This window comes from Rutilus rutilus (genome assembly GCF_951802725.1).
Source record: "Rutilus rutilus genome assembly, chromosome: 13".
Classification (NCBI taxonomy): domain Eukaryota; kingdom Metazoa; phylum Chordata; class Actinopteri; order Cypriniformes; family Leuciscidae; genus Rutilus; species Rutilus rutilus.
This window is the reverse complement of record NC_140218.1, coordinates 22,667,836-22,690,867: the sequence shown is the minus strand read 5'-3', so window position 1 is coordinate 22,690,867 and position 23,032 is coordinate 22,667,836. Positions and strand designations below refer to the sequence as shown.

The window sequence follows — 23,032 nt, the reverse complement described above, 5'->3', positions numbered from 1 at the left end:
TCTTTCTTTTCAGGGACAGGGCACAATTTGGCACCCACACCCAGACCTCTGAAACACTCCACGAGGTGGCTATATGCTTCAAAGGGCCGTCTCTTCGCGGATGGGTAGTTAGATCAATGCTTCATTCCTGCAGAAGAGGTTGGAGAAGTGGCTGTCCCCTCCACCCTAAAAGTGCATGTGACTGCTATAGCGGCACAACACAATGCAGTGGGCAGTAAGTCCTTTGGAAAACTCATGCTGAATATCAGGTTCCTCAAGAGGCGCTAAGAGGTTAAGTCCTCCAAGAAAAAGGCAGTGCTGCCTTATCATCCTGTAGTCAGAGACTGGCTCCACGCTGATGCTAAGCAGTCTTGAGCCTGATCATTACATGGGTAGGAGATCTTTGTGAAAAACCAGGTGGCTGCGCCTTATTCCCTCCTGGGACCTCTCTGTAGACTTGATGGTCCTACATAGAGCCCCCAGTTGAACCTTCTAGAGTCAGTCGAGTTAAGCACCCTCTCATTGTAGATGGCCCCCCTGACTGTGCTCACTTCCATCAACAGGGTTGAGGACCTGCAGGAGTCCTCTGTCAGCGAAACATGCCTGGAGTTTGGACTCTCACGGCTTGGGTACATGCCCAAGGTTCTCATTAGTCCTTTTAGGGATCAGGTGTTTAACCTGCAAGTGCTTCCTCATGACAATGCAGACCCAGCCTTATCGTTGCTATGTCCAATATGCGCCCTGCGTGTGTACTTGGACCGCACAGAGAGCTTAAGACACTCTAAACAGCTCTTTGTCGGTTTTGGGGGACAGCAGGGAGAGCTGTCTCCAGACAAAAAGAGAGATTGGCCCACTGGATTGTGGATGCCCCCTGGGTCCACGAGGAGTGTTGCTTCCTCCTGGGGACTGACAAACGATGCCTCTCTAAACAGACATCTGTATGGCACCTATACAGATGTCGACACCTTGCGAGATGTTACAATATCCAGGTTGAGCCGGTTTCGTCACGAGTATTATCAGGTATGAACAGGTAAATTTCGGGCAACTGGCCGGGAGTAGTGCTTGCACAGAGTTCCTTTCCCCTAATAATAGCACTTTTTTGGCCCACATGAGTTTCCTGTTCGGCAAACCCTGTACATTTTTCTAACCTTCAGCACCTATCAGCCACCAAATTCAGCAGTGGAATTCACAACCAAGCCCATTACTCTCATAAGTGGCGTAATTTGTTGAGAGGCTGGAGGTAATAGAACCCAGGATAAGGGCTGAAATGATTCAGAGCTTCATCCAGTAGAAACACATATAATGATGCTGACATTCGAGATATCAGCAGACTCTGGGGTTCTTTTATATGAATTCAATGCACCATTATGTCAGTATAACAGTGAATGGGTGTCTTGCACAGTCTAAGATGTTTCATTTGTTTTGATCAGGTCTAATGTAATTTTAAGCCAAAATCATCAGTCACTGTAAAAAGATGGAGTGACGTTCATAGGCATCTTGGAAACCTCAGCTGGGAATTTAATCTTGTCTGGTTGCTTGTCTTGACTTGATTTCATTGCCACCTTTGTGAGAGTCCCCCGATCAGACAGATTTAACCCTTTTGGATGTGAGGATATGCATCTTTAGTGAGACGGCTGTCATTTGGAGCACTTAGCCCAATTACGCAGACTCACCTGAAAAGGGGTATAACATGAGTAAGTGCTGGCAACCTTGAGCTAGACAGAGTGGAGAACCTCTGCGAGGAACATATGCTAGCGAGTTCACATTTTTCAAATGGCTTGTTATCAGTGTGGAAACATTACATACTATAGTCTCCATAACACTAGTGGAGGGAAATCACAATCAATGAGTCACAAATAAAGCTCTATATGCAATCGGTTATTTATAAACATGTTAATGCCTATTAGCACTGTGACACACAACATTGTTTCCACCTCTTGGATGCTGCCAATTAAGTGGTTACTTAATTTTGGAGACTCATCACAGCAGTTACCCTCAAGATCTGAGATAAATATATTCAGCGAAAAATAATGCATACAATCCACAATATGAGCAATATACAAAGCCTTTCTGTGCAGTTTCTAACCAGTGAGCATTCAATCTGACTCCTGTGGGCCACCTTGATGCTAGACTACATATAGCCAACACTTTCAAGTTAGATTCGTACCTTTTGCCCACACACAACACACCTCCCACAGATGCGTTTTGTAAATGGATGGGTGTATTTCAGTACTCCAGGCGTCTAAGTCTCTTGTCCAACATTCAGCTCATAAGCTCATCGCTGTTTGCAGTTTTAAGCAAATGAAGTAAACACGTTAATCATATCAGCCTACAACCAATGAGCTATTCTCCTTGATGGATTTGTAATCTCTATAAACACCCTCCTATAATGATGAATGAAATAGGATTCATAAGAAGCTTGTGAAACATATTCTCATAGGTTTTATTGCTCATATCTAATCAGCTTTACAATAACTATTAATTTGTGATTGGGACTATTTTATGTGCAGTCTAAATAGATACAGGGTGCTTTAAGAATAAACTTAGACAAGCACACTTGCCACTCTGATCTCATTAGGTATTCATACGAAATGGTGACATATGCATTGTTTGGATATATATAATGAAACATAATTATATGGATGTATATTGACAGCATCTAAAACATAAATGTCTTTAGGAATGTAAATTTGTGTCTTTACAAATCCTTTATAATATATTTATTTGTTAATATTTTTTTATTATATTTAAATGCATGTGACTATATTTCTATAGTGTACTATTATTTAGATACAACAATAATAATTTTATAATAATAATAATATTGTTATATTCAAATAATAAATTCTATATTAAATTACAAACAAATAACAAATAATAAATTGATAATAATTTGTTACAATATACTATACATTTACAGTATTTACACATTTTTAAGGAAATACAATTAAAAATAAATTATTCCGTAATGTAATTTGTTTTAAAAGTTAGGCTTGGGTAAAGTGATGGAATCCTTCAAAATGAGTTACACTACTCTAGAAATAAATATATAAAGGTGTTGAACAAATTCAGTATTCTATTAAACTAAAATATTCTACTGTAACCTTTTTAAGTCAGTAATTGTTAGTTCATAAAATATTTGTGTTTTAGATGTAAAAAAAAAAAAAAAAGGAATCCACACCCCAAATGGTAGATAGACTGAAAGGTTTTTATTATTATTATTATTATTATTATTATTATTATTATTATTGTGCACAGTCACTTTTTTGTTAGTGCACTATGGTATTTTGTTGTGCCTTTATATGAGAATCTTCAGTAAAATACTACTTTTCAATGGATCTTGAACTTTGCATTTTTTGGTGTGCGGATTCCTTTTTTAGTTTTTTCATGTTTTGTAAACTGAATCTGCGCACCCAGAAAATACTTTTCATGTACAAATTATTGGCACTGGACTTTTTCATAATTTTTGTCAGTTAGATGCTGTCAATACATTAATAATGTAAATATATGTCTGCTAGAACAACACTTTACATACAAATACCTGTGAATACTAATGTCGCATTATAAACACATCCGCACTCATTTACACTCATACACGCATCACCAATTAGCGCGTGTTAATTAATGGACACGAATGATGTATGTTTTAATATTCCTGTTGCTCAAACAGTAGAGCAAGTTGCTAACAATGCCATGGACATGGGTTCAATTAAAGGCATGACAACTGATAAAATATAGAATAAGTGTAAGTTTGGATAAAAGCATGTTTGTATGTGCATTAAGAGAAGAATAATTCAGTGGTTCAGAGAGGCCAAGTAGGAAATGTATTTCTTGATCTTGTTAGAAGATGTTAATTGTTGCTTTTAAGTGCCCCATTACCCCAGCAAATGCCCTCATTCATGCCAGCTGAGGTTCTTTTCCACAGCCGTCAGTGAACCCTCTCTGGGGTCATAAAGAGTTAAGCTTAGAGCTACAGCACTGCTGAGATGCCATGATCTGCTGTGTGTTGAACACCAATAATTTCCACCCCCTGTTGCACTCCTCACAATCATATTAAAGAAAGATAATATAACATAATTGTTTTTACTAATATGCATATGTATAGGCTAAAAACAAAGAATGAGTTGCTCCCCTTAAGACCACCACAGCCAAGCCATAGAAGTGTCATGATAGCCCCTTTAGCAGAAAATAACACAGGAACAGAGTGGCAATTATATTGTAATTGAGATACACCGACAACGAAGCCATTACGAGGGTCATGTGAGTCTTAACGCTCAAACATTCTCTTTCTCTCCATCAAATTTCTTTAATCATCTATAATTTGAAGAGCGCTTTCCACCAACTCCACCTTGCTTAGGCACCTTTTTTTAGCATAATTTTGTTTCCGATTGCATTGAAATAGGCAGAGCAGCTTCCACTTCACCATTTGCCATAAAACAAAGCAAAAAAAGAGAGAAAAATAATTGTGGATGTTGGGGGTGCAGGGCTTTGTGATCGAGATATGCAAGTTGAGGCATTCAGCATCACAATGAAGACTCGCGCTTTTGTGATGGGCAATGCTTTCTATTTTATTCAAAGTGCGGTAAATACATGCGGGATACGGGAGCAAACATAAATCAGTGATGAGGACCCTTCCCTGTAGCCTCGTTTTGTCCACCATTACTCCCAACTTGAGGATAAAGAGAGATGGAAAAAGAGAATGGAGAATGAGATGAGGAACAAAAAGAGATGAAGCCTTTGCCATTGAAATCTTTATTCTCATTATGACAGCGGTGCCGGTGCGCTATACGTACTCTTCATTTTAATGCTGCCCCACACTGAGCCACTAATCTTCCTCTTTCTGTTTATTTATCTTGGGAGGGGGAAATAAAAACATTGCAGAACTGGAAATTTAATTACTGCTGTTGGTGTCATAATATAAATGTCTGATAATCTAATTCTATTCATAAGAAAGACAGTGATAAATCACTGCTCTTTTTTTTAAACTGATATCATTGAACGGGCAAGGTGTGCTATTCAGCTTATAGCAAACCACAAAACAGAGCTGTGAAAGAGCACAATTTGGAGCATTTGTCCATGTTTTAAAAGAAGATTTGGTAAATTGTAAGCCTTCAAATTATTAAACAGCAGTATAAATGAATTTTTGTGTATTTCTGCACCTTTGTTGGCACCAAACAGAACTGACATCGCCTTAAAAGGAATAGTGAACATTCATACCTTATCAGCTGTTGCCAGCCAGCATTTTTCTTAGACAATCTTTGCTCTGCGATTTAAAAGATATTTCCAAAGATACATAATCTTTAATTCAGACTTTAAATAAAAGGTTTATTGTCATAGATCAGTGTTATTTTAGGGATGCACATCCAGGGCACGAAGCTCCCGTTCCACCACATCCCAAAGATGCTCTATTGGGTTGAGATCTGGTGACTGTGGGGGCCATTTTAGTACAGTGAACTCATTGTCATGTTCAAGAAACCAATTTGAAATGATTCGAGCTTTGTGACAACCATGTCACAAAGCTCGAATCATTTCAAATTGGTTTCTTGAACAAGCATTATCCTGCTGGAAGTAGCCATCAGAGGATGGGTACATGGTGGTCATAAAGGGATGGACATGGTCAGAAACAATGCTCAGGTAGGCCGTGGCATTTAAATGATGCCCAATTGGCATTAAGGGGCCTAAAGTGTGCCAAGAAAACATCCACCACACCATTACACCACCACCACCAGCCTGCACAGTGGTAACAAGGCATGATGGGTCCATGTTCTCATTCTGTTTACGCCAAATTCTGACTCTACCATCTGAATGTCTCAACAGAAATCGAGACTCATCAGACCAGGCAACATTTTTCCAGTCTTCAACTGTCCAATTTTGGTGAGCTCGTGCAAATTGTAGCCTCTTTTTCCTATTTGTAGTGGAGATGAGTGGTACCCAGTGGGGTCTTCTGCTGTTGTAGCCCATCCGCCTCAAGGTTGTGCGTGTTGTGGCTTCACAAATGCTTTGCTGCATAGCTCGGTTGTAATGAGTGGTTATTTCAGTCAAAGTTGCTCTTCTATCAGCTTGAATCAGTCGGCCCATTCTCCTCTGACCTCTAGCATCAACAAGGCATTTTCGCCCACAGGACTGCCGCATACTGGATGTTTTTCCCTTTTCACACCATTCTTTGTAAACCCTAGAAATGGTTGTGCGTGAAAATCCCAGTAACTGAGCAGATTGTGAAATACTCAGACCGGCCCGTCTGGCACCAACAACCATGCCACGCTCAAAATTGCTTAAATCACCTTTCTTTCCCATTCTGACATTCAGTTTGGAGTTCAGGAGATTGTCTTGACCAGGACCACACCTCTAAATGCATTGAAGCAACTGCCATGTGATTGGTTGATTAGATAATTACATTAATGAGAAATTGAACAGGTGTTCCTAATAATCCTTTAGGTGAGTGTACTTTTTATAAATTTTTTATTTCAGTTTTAGTTCTAGATATTTTAGTACAGTTAAACTATATGAAAATGAGAAATATTGCTTTGGGAACTAGCAGAAATAACATTTAAAAAATTAGTTTTTGTAATATTTTGTTTCAAGTAATAAAAAAAATATATTTTATGGTTTTAGTTAACTATAATAGCCCTGTCATTGTTGTAGAATATCAGATAAAACTTTTTTGCAATGTCACACTTTATTCCAGTTTATGTCAGAATACTATCCAATCTACTTTTACCATTTTATGAGCACATTTTACGTAAAACCATGCAGAAACCAATGTTTCTGTGTCGGGCTGTTTTCTGCATATTAAGCTGGGTTAGGAGAAAGTATTTAAATCAACAAAATGACACACTTATTTAAATTTCATTGAGTTAATGTTGCAACGTAGCAGATGAAAAATCATATTCCTTTTTCTTCCAGCTGTAAAAATAAATGATTGATGTTTTAATATAGCTGTACAGTCAAACAATGTATTGTTTTAACATTTTCACATTCTGACTCATGTGTTCTGTCCTCCTACAGACGTTCTTCGTATTCTGCCCTTTGGCCTCTTGTCTCCTTGTTTTTGATCACTTTGTTTTCCCTCCTCCTGTCCTCCTTTCTGCTGTCTTTCCCGACCAACTTCTCTCTTCAAAAGCATTTACCCATCTGTGATAGCAAGTCAAGCGCTGTAGCATCATACGCACAGTCATGCGCACATGTACGCTTTGTTGTTAATGTATTCTGTTTAAAACCCATTCACCCCTCAACACACTTCTACACTCTGTCCCTCTCTGGGCGTACTTTAAATAAACCTTTGATGTCTAATCTAATGTTCTAGATATGTACGAGGCTGAGACGATCAACTACTACAGTACTGACAGAGAGGAGTGCTATTGCACAACGCATTATTGAAGTATCAGGCGAATACAATAGAAGTATAGGGAAATGAGCCTGCAATGTCTTTCACTGACCTGATTTTAGATAATCCACCTACTTAAAACTCTGAATCGTCACCCCTTGGTCCTATATTTGGCTGCTTTGTAACGATGTGCCTAAGGTTAGAGTATAGGAGATGACGCTAATAGCTAAACTGTTAGCGCTGTGAGTTTTTGTGTCGGTGTGACAGGCGGCAATGACAGTTTACAGCGAGAGGAAGCAGCCAAACTCTCCAGATGGGCAATTTTCAGTGACTTTGGCCCGCTGATTCACTTTCCTCTGCGGTCGGCACTTCTGACTTCCAGTCAATGTGTTTTTCTTCATTGAGGTAGCACTGTGCTATTTTGCAAATGAGCTGTAGAGGCGAGCATTTCATAATATATCTCTTGAGGGGACAAACACCAGAACCTGTATTAAAACAAATTAATGAGTTAGTTAAGTACCCTTTGCGATAGTGTGGGAAATTTTTCAGCCCGATGGTTAATTTCAGTCTGTGGGCACAAAGAGGATAAATGACATTGAGAGGTTTCGCAACATGGCCACCATAATCTTCATTTCAATCATCAGCTCTCGCTTCGCAAGGGAGCGGATTTTACTGCTGAATATTTTACACTTGCCTTTCATTTTCCCGCTCTGGTGCTTTCTTGCAGCTTCTCTGGTCTTCGATCTCTGAAGCTGATGCCTTTAGCAGAGGACTTCTCCCTTCATTACACTCTTCTAACATGTGACTTCTCAAAAAACATTCTACTGTAAAGTTGGCTGCCTTTTAGATTTAATGTTACTTTTTTCTAATCTATGATTTTATTCATAAATATTTAAAATTAAAATGTTCATTAAAATCTGAGTGCAGTTGAGGAAATTTGCTGCACAAACCGAATTTGGCAGCCTGTTGATTGACATTTGTACTTTGATGAGGACAGGACACATTAGGACTGGGTAAAAATATAAATTTTCCAGTTAATCACATCTTGCTTTGAACAGACAAAACGTCTATGTACTGCAAAATAATGGGCATAAAACATGGTCTTTCTATTAAGTTGTTTTGAATGGCTGCATGCAATAGTATAAGGGTATATTGGAATCCGATTAATGAACAAATTACTCTTTTGAACTGGTTCTTTGTAGTGAATCAAAAACATATAATATGAGCTATAGCAGTATTGTAGAATATAGACCCTATATTAGTTCAGTCATGAAACTCTAGAGGGTGCAGGCTGATAGGTCCTTTACATGCAATCTGCAAGCAATCACATCATTACCACATGATACAAGCTGATTGGACTCAGCTGATCCTGCAGCCAATGAGATTGCTTGCTCAACATTTAAATACTGTGGTCAGGCCTGTCTCAATGGTTGTATCATCACTCTCTCACTGAATCATCTGAAGTGTTTTCTCAGTCAGTAAAACAAACAAACAGACAGTATCGAGATAACATCTAGCACTGTTTTCAGATTTAAAAACGTTTAAAACATCTAGAGATAGAGTAGGCTACACTCGTCCGGCAGTACCGTTGCTCTCACTGATGGTCCGAAAGGTGCCTAATAGTTAGGCTATGCCTTTGTAACTTATTAGTGATAAATAAAAACCCTTTGTGCGTACTGTCAGATGAAATCCTGCAGGCGTCCATGCTTTCTCCATCCATGCAATAAATGCACATCATTGAATGAGCACGGATTTACATGAACTTCTCAGGTAATATCTATGGTTTGACCCATTTCAGAGGTGGCCAAAATCAGACTAAATAAAGCTCTCTTTATGAACTTGATGTATATTTTTAACAAGCAAAATAATACAGCATCACGATAGATACACAGTCTTACTTTTAGCTATGTCTTTTAACTATGATAGTATTTCCGAAGGACAAAAATGAACTTTAACTATTGGCTTTACATCATCAAGTCAGCTGTCACTTTACTTTGGCGTGAGGCCCTGGGGAGGTGCGAAGCCCTGTACGGTCGCACACTTGGCACAGGCCTTGCGACTGCTCTGAGTCTGGTCCCTCTGAAACCCTCCACCTCCCCCCAGCTCCACCTGCTTAGATCTGCTACAGGATTTCAGCGGCAGCATATCTTACATGCTCACAGCAGCGTGTCTGTGTATTTATTGGCAGTAGCAAGCTCATATTTGCTCTGCAGCGGCACCAATAATCATCAGCAGCAGTGTAGCAGATCTAGTCCGCCAAGACCAAAAACATTGCCATATTCAATAACAATAACGGTTCATGTTTGAACTCTTGTGAGTCTATTTTGTAATGAATCATTAAAAAAAAACAAGTGTTCTTGAGTAATAGATTTATAACAATTTATACATTAATTAAACAAGAAATTTGCTATCCACAGAGGATGTTGTGTTTAGTATTATATATGTGGAAAATAAATATAAATAGCAAATGAACTGCATATAAAATTGTGTAATGTACCAACTTAGAAGGTTCCTTGCATAATACAACATTAGCTGAGAAATTTCTTTCATATATTAGCAAAATGAAATCAGATGAATTAGAACTGAATCTAATGGAATCAGAATCAAGAGCTTGTGAATTTGAATCGAATCCGGAAATCTGTAATGACCCTCATCCCAAGGACACATTTATACATGTTTCCTGTTATCGTTAATTTTAGGACATATCTCCAGTTTTCCTGCTTGGCACATTTCCAGAAGGCCAGCGAGATTTTCATTTGAAGTTTGGTCCCTTTGGAAGTCCCTTAATATTTCATACGTTTATTCCAGCCACTAACTAATTACCCCAGTACAGTGTCAAGCCCTACAGTACAGAGCGAGAGATGAAACTGTGCTTTTGAATGACTGAAGGGGGGATGGAGGAACACATCACCGTTAGTTTAGCTGGAGAGCTGTTGTAGCAGTTTGCTTTTGAAAGACATCACAAATGTCGATACTCTCTTGTGTAAACTTTAGTAGTGTAGATTTTTCTCTCTGTTTCATCTTTTGAATATTATTCCACATAAGCATCTCTACATCATTCCGATTTGTATAGATACTTTAAGAGTCTATGCAGTTACAAGTGTTCATAAACCTTAAATGATTAAAACATTCTAGGCAATAGTTTGCATGTCTTGTTCTGAGTTTAATTAAATTTATTTAGTGTTTTAAAGTTCTCATGATGTAAAATCTGCCATAAATGACCATACAAGAAACTGTAAGAAAATTAATCTTGCATAAAAGACAATACATTTCTAAACATGCCAGCAAAATTAACAACAGTAGTGAAAATAAAACTGACAAAAGGTCAGTACAGCCATATTAATTATGTATGCCCCAGTGCGTGCTGGGAAGAGGGTGAACGACAAAGCATTATTTAGATTAGAGATATTTGACCTAACAAAAAAAAAAAAAGCATTTAATTAGTATTATTATTTAAGTTGGTAGTTGTTCGAAGTAAACTGAAAAAAGCCTTGTATTGGTAATGTTTCATGGTTATTTCATGCATTTTTTACTTGATCTATGAATCATTTTTGCAGTGTAGCCTACATGTTTTTTTTAGTTCATTGTTGCAAAGACACTTGAAGGCAAAGCATTTAAAACAACAAGCATTGCACTGATGCTGAGCTGTTTTCTCTTGGTATCTTCCACCTAAATCATTTCAGGTATTTCTCTCTCTCTCTCTCTCTCTCTCTCTCTCTCTCTCTCTCTCTCTCTCTCTCTCTCTCTCTCTCTCTCTCTCTCTCTCTCTCTCTCCTTCATCCTTCACTTTTAAACTTCTACTTTGTTCCCTTATCCCCGCTGTCTTCTCTATTTCACTCGCTTGTTCGTGTTCTTGCTCTTTCTCTCTCTTTTTCCCTCTGATTCTCCCAGGAGCCCAACTGACCTAATTCTCCTCCGAAGACATGGCTGCACTCGCATGGGCGCGCACGGCTGTTTCTCACACTTGCATCTTTCATATCCCAGATTCACCTCACCTTGTGAAAAAACAATATTTTTTTTATTTCATCAGCTGCAGTAGGTCCATGCAATGTCCTCATTAAACTACCACAGAGCCATTTTTTCCATTCACAGCAACTTTAGCAAGGTGTTAGCAGTATAAAACTTTGTTTCTGTTGTGAGCTTACTTCCTCAGTGGACCCATTACTTATGTTTGTAGCCAAGTTCTTCATTAGCTTGAAGACCCTTCTGATAGGGAGGTCTGATTAATGAAGATTAAGTTCTAATTTGGTGGGTGACTCACAAACCAAAATGGGTCACAAGTCTGTTAGTTGGTTAGAAAAATAGTTAGTTCTCAGTACTGTATCGTATGTTTTTTAAAGTCACCATGAAATCAAAATTGACAACTCTTATTTTTTTTACAGAATGTTGCAGACAGTGCTTATTATAGGCTAAGTGATTTATCTATGCACATCATTATTTTTAAAAATTCATGTGCCCTCGTAATCTAACCTCCCCTTCCCCTCAAAACGACATCTGTTGTCTTCATGACGTGTGTCGGCGGAGGGTGGGGCTATATATCCTCCAGTCCACAACTGATTGCAAACTGGCATTCAGATCTGACACCATTTAGTTAGCAACGCCCAACTTCCTACAATCCAATCAATTCCTGAAGGAATCAAATCCCTTCTTACATTTTTCTCATTCCAAGGCTGCGTTTAACTCCACTTTTAGACATACACTCACAAACTTCTGTAAGCACTTCCCCTTGGGGGAATCCCTGCTGCTATTTTGAAATGTGTTCAACTTCGTCAAGTAGGCGAGGGAAGTTTATTTAGACAGACCCTTGACCCCTCGCATAAAGAGAGGCCTATAGAATGGCTCGTAAAACAAACTCACAAGGAAAAAAAAAACTGTAAATAATAAATCAGCTCCATATCGGATTCCAATTGATCAAGGGCTTAGGACGTTCCATTTAAACACATTGCATGGGTTCTGCCAGTAGTGGGCACTCGTGCAACATAAGCAATGACGTACATCCAAGTGAACGAGACAGAAGGAAGTTAGTGAGACCCGAAGCCATTTCACGTGGATATACATAACAATAGGGAAGAAAAGACTAACGTAACTTCCATTTCATGCTGACTTGAAATCATGGAGCTTTTCAGTAGCCAAGCTATTTTATTTCATAAGTATCATGGGGGTGCTATTAAACTCTAAGTCATGTTTTTCTTAGGAATATTTCAGCAATAAAGTGTTCAGAATTAGAACAAGCGATGTCCGATTCGGGAATGGATGACTCTTTTGAATCTGTTCTATTTAATGAATCGGCCGATCCTTTTGAATCATTGAAGTGATCCACTCACTCAACTGAATCAGTTGGGCGGTTCCTCCAACTGCACAGAGATCGCCTCTCGCAGCCCCTGTAACAACTTGTGCTCTGATATCCAGTACAACCTGAGTAACAGCTCATCCTCCCCATGTCTAAGGACATTGAGTCACCATGGTCACACCTTGCCAATACCGAGTTGTATGAGATTAACAGAAATAATCAAAATAGGTACACTGTAAAAAATTTGCTGTAGTTATGCAGCTGTTTGCCAGTAACTTACTGTAGATTTAAATTTATGTTATTTACTGGCAACAGTTTGTTCAAAGTTAAATGAACATTAAACATTAACAAGTCTTTGTCTTTACAGAATAAAACTATAAAATAACAATCTAATGCAAAGCATTCTGGGAACCAGAAATCTTCATCAACCTTTTTCTGTTTTTTTTCCTTCAGATTTTGGTTCCCAGAATGCTTTGCATGAGGCTGTTATTTTAGTTTTATTCTGTAACGATAAAGACTTGTTAATGTTTAATGTTCATTTAATTTTGAACAAATTGTTGCCAGTAAATAACATCAATTTAAATCTACAGTAAGTTACTGGCAAGTAGCTGCCAATAATACTGTAATTTCTACAGATTTTTCTAACAGTGTATTAAAATGTTACCCTCTAACTCGAAGATAAAGTACATTTACAAACACGCACTCAGGTGAGGTAACAACAGGTTTACTGATAAATAGTTAATGCACTCCATTAATATATAGATCTGCAGCACAAAATACATTTTATAGAAGTTTAGAGGGAGAAGCATTGTGCATTGGTAACATTGGAGATGGTAACATGTTATTCATACTCTCTTAAATACTATTCTATAGTATGCTGTACTCCAGTCTTGACAGAATGCAACCATGAAATAAGTCCACATTATTACTTTATCCCATCAACAATCAGTAATGCACTTTTTACTTCTCTTTTAGAGATTTTATGTTAATTTGATTGTTTGTACATATATAGTAGTTTGTAGCTTAGCCAGCTTTTTGAGTAGCTTGCCCAACACTGTGTTTGTGTGTGGTTTTTGGTACTGTGTTGATGTCTAATGTAAAACTATGATCTTGGAGCTATATGATCTTGAATCTATGATCTATATAGCATGTTCAGAAGTCTCACTTCTATAGCAAGCAAGCCTGAGGCTCATACTGCAGATGACCAGCTTACAGCTGCTGCATAGCTGCTTTTTGAGATCATTCTAACTAATTGGCATCATTATGGCTGACATATAATGAATGAGGTATTTACAGTATTTTACCTGTATTGGCCGTATTTCTACAATTCTGTTTGTGCATCATATAATTTAGCATTTTTGTGATTGTTACAAACGATGAATGACATAATTTTTTAATTGGCTGTGTGCATAACAGATGCTCTCCTATTCTGTTGCCAAATTTGACTTGTATAATAACATTCAACACAATGCCTTTGTTCAATGCTGTTTAAAATCAAAAAAAAAAAAAAAAAAATCCTAGATTGTGTCCTTTATTTGCTCTTTCTTTTTATGTGTGTTCTTTCCACATTTGAAAACAGAGGCTGAGCACGAAAAGGGGGAGCTGGGTAAATGAACAATAGTATAAAGGATCAAAGCTTCATTAGAATAGAGAGATATAGCGTGGAGACAAACTGTTTAGAGGACAATCGCCAATTGGGGTTTGAGGCGAAAAGAATATACCACAGCTTCTGTAATGGTTAATTTTACATGAAAATAACAAAGTAGTGCAGAGTGGAGTAGCTGAGGCATTTTTCAAACAGAACCTTGAACAGTCTGCAGTGTTAGTTTAGCATCACAGCTGGTGAAAGAAAGTGCCAGAAGGATGTGTGTGTGTGAGAGAGAGAGAGAAAGAGAGAGAGAGGCAATGCATAATGTCTAGGTGAGCTGAGTGTTGTGACACATTATGTAATTAACGATCAGTCAACCTCAACATTATATACCAGAGAAGGTTTTTATAAATCTCAGATACAAATCGATAATTATTACACCATAAAGTCTTCCTATTCACCACTAAATTTATCAGCTGACAGGCCCATTTAATGACCATAGTAAACCAAGAGAATCTGAACCAAAAATACTGACACATTAGAAAGCAGAGCGCTTTAGGTCATATTTTTAAGCTTTGACAAAACTTTAAAGTTTTTATTTTATCATTTTGAATGTGATAGTTATATGAATTACGTGCAATTAATTATATAAAAAATAACCAGATGAAAAAAAAAATCATGCTCCCTGACCTGTAAGCAAATTTAACATTTTTCTTCCATCTGAAAGTAGCACCTTACTGTTTTTGTCGGTCTTCAAGCTGTTCCTTGCTGTAGGGTTGCACATGCGGCCTTGCATAACATTAGAAACGAGTAGGTGAGGTTTATTTTTAAAGGAATGATCTGGGTTCAGATTTATCGACAGCATTTGTGGCACTCGGTCTATTACAACAGACAATTTATACTCATCCCTCAGCTTTTAAAACAGGTGTAAATTATTTTCTGTGGTAATTGACAGTATGTCACCAATGTTTCCGATAAAGCTTGATTTGTACTTTCTTTTTAACAAGGTGCCTGATCGCATCAAGTCTAACCTTTACAGTTTGTGACACATTTTAGTGCGGTTTGTTTTGTGAACCTGTTGCATTTAATGGTAAAGGCTGTTTTATAACAACTATATTAGACCTGACAGCAAACCCACAACCCGTTAGGATTGTTACTCATGTCACATTTGAAAAGGGCATTCACAGATGTAAGACAGAGAAGCAAAAAATGTCCCATTAAAATGAATATTTTGGGTGAAGAGATTAAGCACTTATCCTTTAGTTTATAATAAACAAAGAAAATGTGTTTCCGTCACTGCAGTTACAATCAGCGTTATGTATTATTAATATACTGTTGTTGTAGTATTTATTAATATTTTGAATTAGCTTTTATTTTTATGTTCAGGTTTCATTTTTAAGTTTTAGTAATTCTGTTGTGTGATTTTTATCATTTTTATAATAAAAAATTCTCAAATGTTTCGAGTTGCCGAGGCAACATTTCACATTTTTGCTTATATTTAATTTTAGATTGTATTTTATTTCAGCTCTATTTCAGTTACTGAAAATGATTTTTAATAGTTTTAGTTTGCACCATGGAAGATTTTTTTTTAGTTAAATGTCACAAAATGCCCATACTGACGATTATATAAAGAATTAAGAATAAATTGTTGAAAACAACTACCATGAAAAGTATCTTGCAATAGAGTTGGCGATAAAGAGACCACAGTTTCGTATTCGGGCGATACCATTTAGTCTGGTGCTGTGATAGACTTCCCAAAGTGCATTATTATAAACATGTTTTTTTGTTTGTTTCCAACTGAGGGACACAATAAAATGTCAAACTACTATGTTTTTGGTTTTGAAAACCTTAACATTATAAGTGAACATAAGGGGAAAACATACAGTGATTTTAAATAATATATGACTCCATTTCACTCATCATACTGAAAGTTTGGATATAGTGACTGTGGGTGGTTTTCATTTCTAAGACACACAAACCCCCTTTTCTTACAAACATAATCATTAGACGTTCAAATTGTCAGTGACCATGTGTCTGTATAAGTGCCTGAATGTGTGTGTGTAAGCATGTTGTGTGTATATTCAGCTGAGGAAGACAGTGCATCTCAGACCAAACCACTGAGCAACCCAAAGGTTTGTTCATAATGCTGAATTAAAGTCTGAGTTAGTCGGTAAGGAAGAGTATCTTTGCTCATTACGGCGATAAACGTGAGTTACTGCATTTCCTTTCAGCGATAATCCACTCAATGCTAATGCATAATTCATAAAAAAATAGCAAGCGAACACGTATTAACCCTCTCAAGTCTCTATCACAACCTGTTTTTGTTCCTTATTCCAAATGTAAATCTGCTAATCAATCATCAAACAAGAATGAGACATTACGTTTTATTACTCCTCTATCCTTCCTGTTTTTGTATCTCAGTTTTAGCTGTTCCTCACTCGCCAGATTGATTTTTGCTTCAGTCAATTGCTGCTTTTATCCGTAGGTGTCCATTGACCAGAGGTGACACACACCAGCTCCTGTTTTAGCTCCACTCTCTTCCCTCTGGGAGATAGACAGTATCTATAGCTGAAGAACGGCCTGTAGGGAGACAGAGAAAGGTAATGATGCGGATGTCTTGTATGTGGCCCTGGCTGTGCGAGACCCCAGGGACCTCATTTAGATTATGCTAGGACACAGGCATCTGTGTTAAAAAAGCGGCAGAATTGCTGAAAGAAGGGTCTCATGAAGGGCCCTTTTACCACTGCTGCCAGCATGCTTTAAAAACTCGTTATACAGAAAACCGGAGCAATAGCCACATCTCCTGCTGTACCGGGCCGGCAAGAAGCCTAGCTTCTTCTAGCTTTAAATGGCTTTGGTTATGTTTGATTTCCGCTAATGGCTTTAATGTAGCTTAAAAATATATATTTTTTGTTGCAAAGAACCAGGACCCATTCACAGCTCTGTGTTTCTGCCGCAAAGCAAATGGCACGGGCATCATTTCATCGAAATCCATTTACAAGGCTTCATTTGCATTTGTTTTGGAGCTTGGTTTTAAAATATGTCCATAATTCTGACAAAAAATAAATAAATACACCCGCTGTTCCTCCCTCAGACTGATGTTGTAAATTTACATCGGCGCACTGAGCAAAGTTTGCTTATTAAAAAGGCGGGTGCAAATAATTTTCTGCTCTGTTGTTGCTTGCAGACAGTTCGGTGATGAGGGAACTATGAACGATGTGGAGATCGCTGATTGTAATTGGGAGAAGAGTTCGCTCATGCAGCGAGCAGGCAAACGGCTTAAAACGTAAATGCAACATTTGCATTGGCTTCTCACACGCAGAAGAGTGTGCAGCGAGCAGCAGGAGTGCCTCATTATGTAGAGGCAAAACCACAATGAAATCAATTTGTGTCATCATTGGTAATGATTCCACTTAATATTAAAGACAATAGGAGCAGATTGAAGTCTCAGACAGAAAGATGAATGAATGCTTTGATGGCTTCTGTCTTTCTAATGAATAAAATCAGTCCTCCCACAGTCTTCTTGTACCTGTGGTCTTTTAACACAATGAGTTCCTTTCCTCTGCCTACACAAGTCTCAAAATACCATTATGGATACTTTAACATTCCTTATGAATCATTGAACCGATTTTTAGAGTATATTTAGAGTTTTCATATTATTTTTCATTCCCTTCCCACTGGAGTTTGATGAACACATCAGTGGCATGTAGTGAATTTTGTTCTATGCTATCAACAAGAAAACAATATTATAACAATAATTTTTGTATTACATAGTATTTATTAAAATAGTATGTTCCTGTAGCTTAAATAGTAAGACATTCTAACAATGCCAAGGTCATGGATTTGATTCCCAGGGAACGTATGATCTAGTAAAATGTATATCTTGAATGCAAGTGCCTTAAACCCGGGCGCTGTAACAAGGAGGCTAAAGACTGCAGCCGCTAGCGTCAGTCGCTAGCGCACCTCTTGAGGCACAGGACTTTTTCCCCCAAACCCATTCAGTGGAAATCCTGCACTGCTGCCGATTCTAAAGATTTCATTGGTCATGTCAATCACTGTACTGATTGCCTACACCAAACACTGATCCCTAAACATACCCGTCACTGTAACCTTAACCAATGAAATTAGCTGCAGGGCGGGATTTCCACTGAACTGGTTTGGGGGAAACATCACGCTCTTGAGGACAGGGGAGTGAGGTTTACCTGCACAGCTCTTACTAGCTGGTCTCCGTTACACCCACCCCCCTAAACCTCACTCCCATCCGGGTCACGGCACCAATGTAGCCCCTCAGGTCCTACTCGCCCTGCTCTGTGCGGGCCTCAAACCCGGGTCTCCGGTGTGGGAGGGGGGCACGCTAACAAGGAGGCTAAAGACCGTGGCCTCTAGTGATCCTCTTGAGGCTTGGGGAGTAAGGTTTACCTTCACATCTCTTCCTAGCTGGCCTCCGTTACACTCACCCCCCTAAACCTCACTCCCATCCGGGTCTCGGCACCAATGTAACCCCTCAGGTCCTACTCGTCCTGCTCTGTGCGGGCCTCAAACCCTGGTCTCCGGTGTGGGAGGGGGGCGCTGTAACAAGGAGGCTAAAGACTGCCGCAGCTAGTGTCAGTCCCTAGAGCGCCTCTTGAGATCAAGGGAGTGAGGTTTACCTGCACAGCTCTTACTAGCTGGCCTCCGATACATATACAATGAAAGTTAGTGTAGACCAGTGTTTGTTTTTTTACACCATTGTCTTTCATTGTATAGACAGTTGAAACATTTCTCAAATTATCTTCTTTTTTTTTTTTTTTTTTACAGACGACAGGTTTGGAACGACATGAGAGTGAGTAAATTATGGCAACATTTTCATTTTTGGATGAACTACCCCTGTTTTTGACAGTGTAATAAGCTAATCGCAGTGATGTGGAGGCACTGCCTCCTTTCATGTGACTTTTCACCATGCTTTAGGACATTTAGTCTTCTCCTTCATCTTGTGCTGTTGATTATTTTCTCATCCAAATCTTACCCCCGGTAAACATTTGTGTATGTCACAGGTGGTCTATTCTCTCCCAGTTCTTTTCAATCTATTCTCCTTCCTGTTTATGCTCCTTGTGTCTTCACTTATGTGCACTTAAGCTCAGGGATCAGGCAATCATTCTAGTCATGTACATCATGCATGACCTACAGAAACAGGCAAATCAACATCCATGTCTTCAGCATCAGTCCTGGTCAATTCGTAGCATTCCACCTGAAGGGTAACAGATTGATTTAATCCAGGCCTTCACTGCCCTTCCTGTATGGAAGCTGTCCTTTTGCATCAGCTCCAGATTTCTGAGCCTCCCTCCTGAGGAGCAGACAGTTTGGATGAGCATCTTGTGTTTGAATGAGAGCCTTTCCCTCCTCCCTCCTCTTATCTGTGGAGCATCCAGCTGCTCCAAGCAGCAGCCCAGCTGGACTCACTCAGTCTGGGTGGGGTTAACACTGCCCCGTTTACATTCATGCCAAAGTCAATTCCAAGAATTCAGCACTGAAGTCGGACATGTTATTGATTTTGGAGTCGGTCCAAACCATGGATGGGTAACAAATCCAAGGCTGTGTTTACACTTGGTATTAAAGTCTGTCTCGGGTGATCCGTTCACAAGTGGTCCGAGTCAGACCAAAAGAGGTCAGTGTGTTTCTGCATGTTGATATAGCAGAAAAAAGTCTAAAAAGTAGATTGACTGTTGCTTACAATATAATTCAAAAATGTAATCTCACCACAAATGTGATGTTTTAAGTGTAAATTGGTTGACTAAATGAACTTGGGACATGAGTGTCAGTACATTATGATATCTTTTATATAGTCTTGTGTATGTTTTAGCAGGCAAACAAATTGGTCACTCTTTTTCAGACAATTAAAATGAGTAAGGAAATGGAGCTTTCAAGCTTTAAAAGGACAATAATATGATAAAAAGTGATCTGTCTATATATGGCTCATGAACTATATTCTTAATCTAAAGTCAAATGAAAGCTTTGTAAGACAATTAATACTTTAATATCAACGCTTTAATATCGTCAACTGCACTGACACTATCAGATGAGAACTAAATAATGAATCTGCAGAGCTGCCTTACAACTACATTTTATTTGTTTCATAATTAATGGATTTGGCGACATTAACAATGTTTTTTTCACAATTTGTATTGTTTGAAGCACTATATAAATAAATGTGACTTGACTTGTGTGAGGAACAGGCTGAAATTTAAGTCTTTACCATCAAATATTCACCCTAGTTCTCCTTGGCAAGTTTATGAGAGAAGTAGCAATGTCCAATTTGTGAACTAATCATTCTTATGAGTCAGTGAATCATTTGATTCAGTTCACAAAAAGGCATAAAGGATGGGTAAATTAATTAGCATTTTTGAGTTGACCACTTGTGATCGAATCGGATGTCGGAGGTCGGCATGAAATGGAAATTCACTGTATCTATTTTCATAATGTATGTTATCGATCTTATTATGAATGATTCATCCATGCATGTTTCTTTTTTTGACCTTACAATTTTTATTGTAAGTCATATGTCTGAATTCTCCAATCATTTACTTTGCCCCTGTCTTACAATCGACAACAAGCTTGCATTCAGATCTGCATCCATCCACTCAACAACAGATGAAATTAACCAAGTCACCTCCATACTTTTTTTTACCCTTTTCGACAATTCTCTCAGATTTAAGTCAGAATACGGAAGTAAATATCTGACGCTATACTTTCATTACATCACAACTTTAATACTAAGTGTAAATGGGGTCCTGTTTATATTTCTCTTTAAAGGAAACTTTGTTGATTTCACATGAAATGTAATGTAACAATTAAAGAAGCTGAACAGAATATTTGCTTTACTTATTCAAATGAGTCTTTTCTAAAAAAAATTTAACTACATCTGAGGCTTCATCTGAGGCTGAGTAGCGCTTAGTAGTGCCAAAATTCTGTTTCAGAACACCAAATGCATAATAAACCCAGCAGGATGATAATGATTATGGTGTTTGTCTGTGAGAGGTGGATGTGAAAGCGGGACTGCATGCTATAATTTAGCACCAGATTAAGCAAGGGGAAGAAGGGAGGACATCAAACTTCTACGCTCCATGCTGTGACTTTTGAACTTGTTGCTGTGCTGGATTGTGAGGAGGTGTGTGTGTGTGTGAGTTTGGGTTCAGATGTGTTTGGAGAACAGCACAGCTCCTCTCATCCATCCTGTGGGATTGGCTTTGGTGTTTAATGTGTGTGCCTCTGGAGATGAAGATTCATTGCTTTAATAAGAGCAATACAGACAGGAGAGAGGAGAGCGTACCATTACAGAGAAGTGTCTTGGGGAAGGCTGATGGTGAGGGTCTTATGGTCTTTAATGATGGAGGGAGAAATCTGTTGCAAGCTAGTCTTTGTAGAAGGCACCCCTCAAACCCTTTGTTGTTTCCTCGTCTTTTGTCTTGTATCTTTCTTGAACTCGGTCTCCAGGCTAGGGGAATGTTACAATGCTAATTTTGGATTGTATGTAAGGGGTGGGCGTGTGCAAAAAATAGCCATTATGAATATGCATGGACCCTCAATTAAAACACACTACATTTTTGCCAGAACTGATCTGAGAAATCACAAGCTCTGAGACAGTAATCCTTCATCCCACCGCATCCCATAATGGTCATCTCTACAAGATTGCCTTTTTTCACACCGGAGAGAGGATGTGCGTATTGAGTGTAACTAATGAGCGAGGACTGTCAAATGTGATCCATCCTTCCAGTGCAAGGTTCCCATCAAAACATGCGCATCACTACCCTAATGTAAGCATGTCACCTTCTGTATTTGCATCCAGCTCCGGAGGGAATCCAAGCTCGTTGTGAATATATCTTGTCAGCGCGTTCATACCATACGGAAAGAGTGTTAGAAAGTGCCTGTAGGAGGGAAGTAGCAACTCTGGCTCATAACTTCCTGCACTACAGTGGCCTACAGTCATCCAACAATGACAAGTCATATTTATTCATATTAGCTATTTATTATCGTAAAAGTATGTGTTATAAATAAATATTTGTTTGTTATAAAATTATCCAAATATGTTTTAAATACAATAATTTTTGGACACACACTGGCCACTTTATTAGGTACACCTTGCTAGTACCGGGTTGGACCCCCTTTTGTTTTCCGAACTGCCTTCTTCATGGCATAGATTCAACAAAGCGCTGGAAACATTCCTTAGAGATTTTGGTCCATATTGATATATTAACATCACGCAGTTGCTGCAGATTTGTCAGCTGCACATACTGTGTCCAGTTCCAGCACATCTCAGAGGCGCTCTATTATATTGGGATCTGTTGACTGTGGAGGCCATTTGAGTGTAGCGACTCATTGACATGTTCAAGAAACCAGTTTGAGATGATTTGAGCTTTGTGACATGGCGTGTTATCCTGCTGGAAGTAGCCATCATTTACAAACCATTGATACAAGTAGGCAGGATGGATCCATGCTTTCATGTTGTTTAGGAAAAATTCTGACCCAGCCACCTTAATGCCGCAGCAGAAATTGAGACTCATCAGACCAGGCAACATTTTTCCAGTCTTCTATTTGTCCAGGTTTGCTGCAGCCCTTTATATTTCAGAAGCAACGCACTACCCTCTGTGCCACAGCTCTGAAATGAGTGTTGCATTTTTAAGATGACATGTCAAGTTAAAAATAGTTTAACTTTTTAAAACATGTCTGTGTTCTGTTTCACTGTGCTGCGTCTCATCTAGTTAAATTTGAATGCAAGAAGACATCTTATGTAAAAAAACCCTAAGAAACATGTCTGATTGGGGTCAAGAGATCCCGAAACCAGCCGATTCAGGAAACTAGTCAATTGTAAAAATCC

The 23,032-nt window shown here is 38.5% G+C and overlaps 1 protein-coding gene across 2 annotated transcripts in view; it reads left to right on the top strand.

Annotated features, from left to right (window-relative positions):
* The window catches only part of camkvl (CaM kinase-like vesicle-associated, like), a 45,061-nt gene that overhangs the window by 8,985 nt on the left and 13,044 nt on the right, over positions 1 to 23,032 (top strand). Inside the window, exon 2 of one of the 2 annotated variants that reach the window (XM_084427851.1) lies at positions 18,979 to 19,003. The exons of the other annotated variant lie outside the window; for it this stretch is intronic. Within the exon in view, the coding sequence (XP_084283977.1) occupies positions 18,998 to 19,003 (6 nt within the window). The 5' untranslated portion in view covers positions 18,979 to 18,997. The remainder of the gene's footprint in view (positions 1 to 18,978; positions 19,004 to 23,032) is intronic. 2 annotated transcript variants of the gene reach the window in all.